General features: G+C 60.1%; 1 protein-coding gene across 1 annotated transcript; it reads right to left on the bottom strand.

Annotated features, from left to right (window-relative positions):
* Positions 1-4327: 4327 nt before the first annotated feature.
* LOC112548008 lies at positions 4328-6361 on the bottom strand. The gene has a single exon (XM_025191914.1). The coding sequence runs from the start codon at positions 5386-5388 to the stop codon at positions 4426-4428; it is 963 nt and encodes a 320-aa protein (XP_025047699.1). The 5' UTR covers positions 5389-6361; the 3' UTR covers positions 4328-4425.
* Between the last annotated feature and the right edge of the window lie 2169 nt (positions 6362-8530).

Here is an 8530-nt window from a genome sequence, read left to right as displayed (position 1 = left end):
ATTCAGAAACTGAAGAAACTTTGTGAGGAGACATAATAGAGCAGGACATCTTGGGCACAGGGAAGGAACGGCCACAGCAGAGTCTAACAGTGGGAAATTCAGCATGCAAATAACTGTCACCTGACGCGGGATTAGACAGAGAAATCCTCAGCCATGGGCAGCCACCAAAGTGAAGAATGACACAAGATCCCAAAGAGGCCCCAAAGTTAAACCCCCCTGTCTACTCGAAGGCTCTCCCACCCTCCTCTCGAGCACCTCATACTGGTCACAGCCATGGACCAGTCAGACTTCAAGCCTGCTCCAACCTGGCTCCGTGGGCTCAGGCAGTCAGGGACTTGCACAGACAAGTGAGCATCATACAGTCTCTCTAACAGCTGCCCCATTGCAGCGCTCCAGCCTCAGTCTCTCCTGAGGCCATGTTTCCCCAAGGGACCCTCCAGCACAAGAAGCTCTGGATGTTTCTGAGATGTAAGAGGTGCTCTCGGGAGGTCTTTGCAAAGAAGCAGAAGCTAAAAACAGGCTCTGCTGTTTTCTTCCCTGCGAACCACCCTTAAAGCCGCACGCAGAGGTGCGAGGCAGGGTGTGAGGTTGACTATTTGGAGCTCTAGAGGCCAGAATGCAGCAACCCCAGCGGCTTCCCCTCGCACGCATGCTTTGCAACCCCAGACAGACAGTGCCTGGCTGCTTCCGCGCCCAGCTGCCTGCTCCAGCTCCCCCTCCATAGGACTTGCTGTGGGGCTGTTTGAAGCGCTGCCACATGCCACAAGCCATTCTGTGGCTGCACCTGCTAGGGTGGAGCAGCCCAGCCCCCTTTGGAGGCAGCTGCAATCTGGACGCTGCAGGGAGGGGGCAGAGAAAGCAGGCACCAGCTCCTGGCCTGGTCTGTGGGGGAACATCTACAAGCCCAGGCACTGGGTGTGAGCCTGGCAGAGTCACTAATTGAGCATCAAAGGAGCCCTCGAACAACCCTTCTCTTGGGCTCAGGTCACCTCCTCCCTGCCCCCCAGGAAGAGCAGCCGTGTAGGGTTTCGTCCAGGCCATGGGCACATTCACAAATGCAAACTGGCATGAGAACTCAGGCAGGACCCTGCACCCTCAGCAAACACAACGTGGGTCAAGGGAGAGGACTAGTCAGCAGCTCCTAGGCGTTCAGGACTCTTGCAGTCACCTAACCTGGCCTCTTGCACAGGAACAGGCCACAGGCCATCCCCACCACTCCCTGGAAGAGCTCTGCTTGAATCGTGGCATCTCTCGGAGACACCCAGGACCATTTAGAGACTGCCAATGACAGATGCCCACCCTATGCTCTCTCCGTACCCATTTCCAATCTGCACTTCTTTCGCTTCAGCTGTCAGCTGTTTCCCTGCCCCAGGAGCCCTGAGGCCTGCTGGCACCTGATGGTTTTGAGGCTCCATGCTTGGTCCAGCCATGCTTGGATGTCCACATTTAAATGCAAGACCCTTTGGAGGTCTTGGTCCCTCCCAAGCAGCAGAGCTCTTCCCAACCAGGCTGCTCCCAAGTCTCTGGCTTCCCACAGGACCTTCTGGACCTTGGCAGACCTTTGGCTGGGTGTCCAGGTACTGGGAAGCAGATCAGCAACCTCAGAAACGTGAGGCCTGGCTTCCCCACAGCTGAAGATCCGGAGCTCAGGAAACACTCAGCTCAATGCCAGACACCGATGTCAGCAGAGCAAGCTGCCAAGCCCCTGTCTGGATCACAGCCAGCACCTCTCCAAGATGTACACAGCTCTTTGTCACCACGGTGCCCGGAGGCCCGGCAGGCACCGATCGATTTAATCTGTGCCGTGCAGGGAGATGTGGCTCCCATCACAGCACGACCAAGGAATGGAGAGCAGATGACCCGCCTGGAGACACGCGAAAGCAGGGCAGGACAAGACTGCGACCCGGCTCTGCAGGGCTCTGTGCAGACACCCACACAGCCACGGCTTGTTCCCTGGTGTGAACAGGGGTGGAGACCTCTGTGGGGCAGTGGCCCTGCTGGAGCACATGCCATCAGCTCAGCCCCCAAAGCCCAGAAGCCCTGGACTCAATGATGGAGACGCGGGTCAGGAAGGGAGCTCTCGGCTCTGGGACATGGAGGCATTGCCTTGCCCACTGAGGTCAGAAGGGCCTAGAGCACTGCCACCCAGCCATAGCCTGGGCTGTGACTGCAGGGTCCCCCTGCCTCCATCTGGGAGCACCTAGAGCAGTGATGGATTCCCGCCTAGTGAGGCTTTTCACACCCAGTGCCCTCCCTGCCCCACGCCAGCTCAGACGGCAGCAGCAGGACAGCTGCAGCATGCAGTTGTGTCCTATGCTTCATTCGTTTGCATGAAGCAGGAAGCGAGACCAGATCGATGTGGCTTTGGCCCCCCTCGGAAAGGACTCCCGGGCAGCTTAAGGCTCCTGCTACTTCCGTATTTCATCTTGTTGCACCCCGTTGGGACCCCAGGCCCAGCTGGCTGCCCGCGTGGCTAAGTCAGCCTGGCTCTGCAGCCACAACTCCCAGACCACAAAAGATGGAGGGGACTTTTTAACAACTCCTGTAAGCAGCAGGAGGCTCTGGAGAAGAAAGAAGCATCTGACAATGAAGGGCAAGAACAGGGAGGCAGACCTGGGCGCAGCAGGCAAGCGAGGCCAGCACCTGGCCCCCACGAGAGGACGAGGGGCCAATATGGGCTATGACCAGTGCAGAGCAAACAGGTGGCTGCAACATCCCTGCCCCGTGTTGGCATCCCTGGGAAGTGTGGTGCCTGGCAAGGCCCTCTGTGAGCGTGGCACAGCCCTGGGCCGGCTGACAAAGGCCCAGGCATCTTTACTCCCGGCGGGCACATCCTGCCTGGGATGGAGAGGCTGGGTGCTAAGGGTTGGCCATGCTGGAAGTGAGATGCAGCAACCAGCTCCACCAACCCCAGCAGAGACACACCAAGCAGATCACGGAGTCATAGAGAAGTGGGGCTGGAAGGGAGAGCTCATCTAGTCCCAGCCCTGCCTGAGGCAGGATCAGCCCTGTCCAAACTAGCCCGAGTCTCCATGTGCCCGGCACCACCACAGCCCAGCAGGTGCTGTTCTCGCTTGTGGGGACTCCTTGAATGGGGGTTCCTGCCCTTCTTCCTGCCCAGCCCCGCAAGCCCACCCCCACCGCCTGCCCACAGCACCCTCCCCAGAAGCAGAGCAGCTGCAGAGCCCATCCCCAGCCCCAGCCCAGAGGCACAAACAGCTTCTCGAGCTGTTCCTGGCATTGCTGGCAAACCCCAGATGCACAAAGGCCAATTGCTGCAACCAGGCCTGCCCACACACAAGGCCCTTGTTGCAGCCCCCTGCAGGCAACACCCCCGGGTGCCCAGCCTTCACAGGAGCACACTGCTGCCTTTGTCTGGGCACCGAGGAGCCGGCAGCCCCTGTGCCCAGAAGTCAGAGACACGCCAGGAATGGCTGTGCTGGAACTGGGCCGCGCTGGCACTGAGCCGGGCGGGCAGTCAGCCGTGCCCAAGTGCCGCACCCCACGCAGTTCAGGTGACAGGCAGAGTTGGCCAGGGAAAGCCGAGCATCGGTGCCTGGCACCATGGGCACAGGAGGCTTCGACAGCCCACAAGCCACGAGCTGCCAGGGCCACAGGCCTCACACACCAGCTCTGCCTGGCTGCGCAGGGACGGGGGAGAGGTCAGCCACGAGCCTGCCCTGCTTGTTCTTGCTCCAGCAAAGCTCATCACCCCTCTGCTGGCAGCAACCTCCCACCCTGGCTCTTTTGCAGCACATGGATGCAGCAGTGCTTTCACTAATGCCATGCAAGAGGATAATGCACGCGCCACAGCTACCCCGTTAGTCCAGGGATCAGGGGTTTTCCTTCTTCCTCAGCAGAGCTGGGTGCTGGCTGCAGGTCAGGCTGGGGATGGGGCTGGGCTGTGCCAATGCTCCTGCTGGCACCAACCCTGCAGGGTCCTGGCTGGAGGGTCTTGCCCCTGCGCTCAGGCTCAGCCTAACGCTGCACTGGGGCAGGAAGGGATTGCCCCCTGCTCAGACTGGTCCAGACTGGGAGGCTTTGCCTTCCTCTGCAGGGGGGCACGGCCTGGGCCTGGGCTCTCTGCAGTGTCCATGACCCCCCTGACAGCAGCAGGATGTTGGTGGCCATGGCCCCCTGCTTTCCTGGGGGCCGGGGTGATGCCTGGGGCTGTGAGAAGTGACTGTGTCGTGTGGCTCCAAGGTTGGACATGGGGTTTGCCTGGGCTGGTTTGGACGGGGTATTTCCTACTCAGGCAGGGCCTGGATTGGATGCGACTATGCGGGACCCTGCCAACACCAGGGCTCTAGGACATTATGGACTCTTGCAGCAGCAGGACACTGGCAGCCCACATCCCCCTGCTCTGTCTGGGGCAGGTTCAGGTGCTGAGCACAGCTACAAGGCTGCAGGGTTGACTGACCAGTTCTAGGGCCAAGTCAGACAAAGATGAGTCCGGGGGTTTGGATGGGGCTGATCCTGTGTGGAGCACCACCAAGCCCTTCCCACCCCAGCTGGCAGGGACCAGGGGGAAGAGGCAGCCCCAGCATGGAAGGGAACACACTTCTCAGAGACGGCCCCACGGGCCTCCTCTCCTGCTCCCAACTGCTCACATCCAACTGAGACATGCTCCCTGGCCCCCCGACCTCTGCCACGGGCTCCTGCCCCCCTGCCTGCATGCGAAGCCGGGGTGGCCGGCCCCAAGGGCACATGGGACCAGAGCCTGCTAGAGGAGCCAGGCACTTCACTGCATGGCTGCCAGAGAAAAACCACTTTGGGACAAGCTGCCCTGATCATCGCCTGTCCCCTTGCTCCCCAGGGCAGCATTCCCATGGGTCCCCAGGGGCCTAGGACCAGGGCATCAGCTGCCCCTGGGTTAACCCAGAGCTGCCAGTGCACAGGGTGGGGTGACAGTCCCAAGCCACCAGCTTGGCACCACCAGGCAGAAGGGACCTCCCTGCTGGGTCGGGGACCCTGGGGGGAGCAGTGGGCATGCTCTGCGCAGGCTGCCCTGCTCCAGCTGTCCCATGCAGTCTGTGCTGCCAGGAAGGGTTTCCTGTTATTTGGCTTCACTTTCCCTGCGCTCTGACCAACACGCCCCTCCCTCCCCGCGGGCGTTTGCTGGAGCGGTGTGTGCAGAGCCGCTGTGTACAGAGCCGCTCCCAGGTGCAAGACAAGGTCCAGCAGCGTCACCTCCCACCCCAGGCACAACCACAGCCACTCCCACAGCAGCCGCCAGCCGTCCAGGCCCTTCAGGCAGGGTGGACAACTCCACCAAGCACGACCTGCCCCAGCCCCGGCCACCCCCACCACAGCAACACTGCCTGGGACGGGCAGGCTCCCACATGCCAACAGCATGGGGACAGGTGCTTGGAGCCTGGGTCCAGCCATGGACAGCCAAGGCCAGGTCACTGGAAGAACATGGTGCCAATATGACCATTACTCTGGGGCATTTCCCTCAGAGGACTTCCATATCCAAGGCTACAGCTGAAAGCAGCTGGACCCACAGCCTCTGCCCTGCCACAGCCACAGCCACCTGGGAGGTCAGTCACAGGGCAGAGAAGGCACTGGCGCTTGCCCAGGATGGAGTACAGCTGTGCAGCAGCAAGACGCACGCGTTTTCCGAGTGAGGCTAACCTTGTTTCAATACTATTTGGCTGAGAAAATGCCAGGGAGGTGCCGCCTTTTGCCCACCCCTTGCACGCGTGCGGTGCTGGCCAACGACACCCATGGGGCTGCCCAGTACTCACTGTGGGCTTACAGGAGCCATCCTCCATGCCAAGGCAGCCCTGCCAAGGCTGGGGGCAGAGAAGCCAAGCAGTAGCTTGTGGCCCATGGTACATCACTACCTGCCAGCCTGGCCAAACCCCTCTCCCCAAATTTCTGCATATCTGGGAGGGTCCTTTAGCCCCCTGGTCCCTGCTACCCCTTGGAGACCCCATGGCCTGTGGAGCCGCTCTGACCTGCAGCTGCACTACTGCCAAAGCCTGGCAGGGCAGGACAGGAGGCCACTAGCTCAGCTCTACTCCCCTGTCCAGCACAGCCCAAGTGCCTGGCGAGGGGTGGTCCTGGGGGGACCCCCAAGCAGGGCCTGTCCACAGGCGCTGAGGAGGGAGCTCTCATTGGCGTTCTCTGCCCTCCTGCACCTGCAGATACTGCATGAGTCCTGATCTTGGCCCACTGTCCTGTCCCGCACTGTGGGGACCCACTCTCCAGTGCCAGGAGACAGCCAACAGCCACTAGCCAAAAGCCAGAAGCCAAAGCTAAACTGGAAATAAGGTACAAGCTGGACAGTGTGGGGAGCCCCATGACAGGCCTTTCAGTTTTCAAGCCAAGCATGGGGGCTCCTTGCAGAACTGTTTGCTCACCCAGGTGCCACGGGCTCGAAGTGAGCATTACAGGGACCCTCTCCAGCCTAAGCCACATGGAGGGCCGAGTGGATGGTCCAGCTGACCCAGCCACCAGCCATCCTGGCAGGGGCAGACAGAGGAGCTGCTTGTGGCCCCACCCAGCTGGGAATCAGCCACCCTGAGAGCGCGCGGCCAGGGAGGGAGGCGATCGGCACATCCGGCACACGTGCATGCTGCCGAGACCAGGGTGGGTGCTGGACAGGTGATTTGATAAGCGAACACAGCAAGGGTGGACCAGGCGGCAAGAGTGCTGCAGACTGAGCCTGTTATCAGAGTTACTGTTGGGTGGATCCATAACCAACTGCATTAGCCACAAGCCGAAAATAACTGTAAGAGGGAACGGCAGGAGGTGTCCCACGGGTTCCACAGGTCTCTCCTGGGTCCGGTGCGGTTAACTTGATTAATGACTTGACGCAAGGGTAGAGTAAACACAGCAGGCCCCGGATACGTTGGAGAACTAGGTGCCAGGCAGGGGAATGGAATTCAGTCCATGCAGGTGTGAGGTGCTGCACAAAAGTGAAGAACAACCAGGCACACCGACAAAGTGCGAATGAACTGGCTGGGAAGCAGCCCTGCTGAGAAGGATCTGGGGCTTAGTGGATCAGACTCAGCCCTGGGAGGCAGTCACAAAAAAAAGCGAATGTAATTTGGGGGCTGCACGGACTGGGGAACTGCGTGCCACTCGGCCCAGAGCGGCTCTGCTTTAGCTGGAGCACTGGGTGCAGGTTTGGGCTTCACAGTTTACAAAAGCAGTGATGAGGGGCTGGGACACAGCCCACAAGTAGGGATTGAGAGGACCTGGGACATTTAGTCTGGCAAAAGAGATGAAAGGGAGACGTGACGGCAGTGTTCACAGGCTGCCATGAAGAAGAAGAACCACAGCACTCCTTTGCTGTGATGTGTTTGAACTGCAGCACAGCAGACTTGGATTAAATCTCTGGGAAAAGAGGCTGAGAACTGTTGGAGCAGCAGACAGTGGGACAGAGACTGGGGACGCCAGGGGTGCTGCTCCTACTGGGGGGGTTTCATGAGGAGGCTGGGCGAGCATCACTCCAGCCTTGTCTGGGAACAGCTTGTCCTACATCTGTGCAGGACACTGGACTAGACGGTTCCTGCCAACCCTGTGATTTGGGCCTGGGCAGGTCTGGCCTCTTGCTAGATGGCCAGCTCGCAAACCATTGCTCAATTCTCAGCATCACTGCCTCCCTCCCCTCCTAGCCCAGAGCTGCGTCTGCACAGGAGTCAGTGGTCTACTCATCACTCCAGGCCAGCATCCCACACAGACCCCACTGTCCCCTGCCACAGACCTCCACACACCAGCATGCGCCCCTTCCTGTCCAGCTCAACTGCACAAGCTAGGCCACGCATGGCCCTGGGCCAGCTGCAGACCAGACCCGCTTCCCATGGCCCCGAAGAGCACAGTGTGGGACTCACAGCTCACAGCTCCCCAGAGCCAGGCCCATGACCAGCCAGCCCCAGGTACCTCTCATGTCACCAGCAATGCCTCTGAGGTCTCAAACCTTAAAGTGAAGCCTCCTTCAGAAGGGGAGAGGTTGTTCCAGTGCAGAAGTTCAGCCTGAGATGCAGACAGACACGCCAGCAAGAGCAGCTCACAGACCGGGCGCTGCTGGCAGCCCCAAGCCATGGCAGGGACCAGTCAAAGCAGGGGGATGGAAACGTGAGGGCTACACGTGTTAAGCCCCTGGCAAGGCCCTGGTCTGCTGCTATGAGAGCAGAAGGTGCAGTCCCATCATGGGGCCAGGACAGCAAAATACTAGGGCTAGTCCAGAGCGGGGTGTGAAAGCCAGACACTGGGACCAGAGGAGCACGGGCAGGGAGAGAGCTGGGAGAGCTCTACAATGAGGTGTTCTCACCCCTTGCCAGCCAATGGAGCCACCAAACCACACAGACAACCCCCAGCAAGGGCACCACGCCCCAGGGAAACGTGTTTCACCCTGTACTGACCAAGATAGTCACCAGCCCAGCAGAGCCCCAGCCATCCCAGGGCAGCAGCAATGACAGCAAACACCAAGCACTCTGTCGGTGTGCCTGGACCTGGACAGGATATAGGGGTGGGTGAATGTGAATAGGATGGGATTCAATAGTGACAAGTGCAGGGTACT

Source organism: Alligator sinensis, unplaced genomic scaffold, assembly GCF_000455745.1.
Source record: "Alligator sinensis unplaced genomic scaffold, ASM45574v1 scaffold1334_1, whole genome shotgun sequence".
In the NCBI taxonomy this organism is placed as follows: domain Eukaryota; kingdom Metazoa; phylum Chordata; order Crocodylia; family Alligatoridae; genus Alligator; species Alligator sinensis.
The sequence above is the reverse complement of the archived record's forward strand: the minus strand, read 5'-3'. Positions and strand labels throughout refer to the sequence as shown.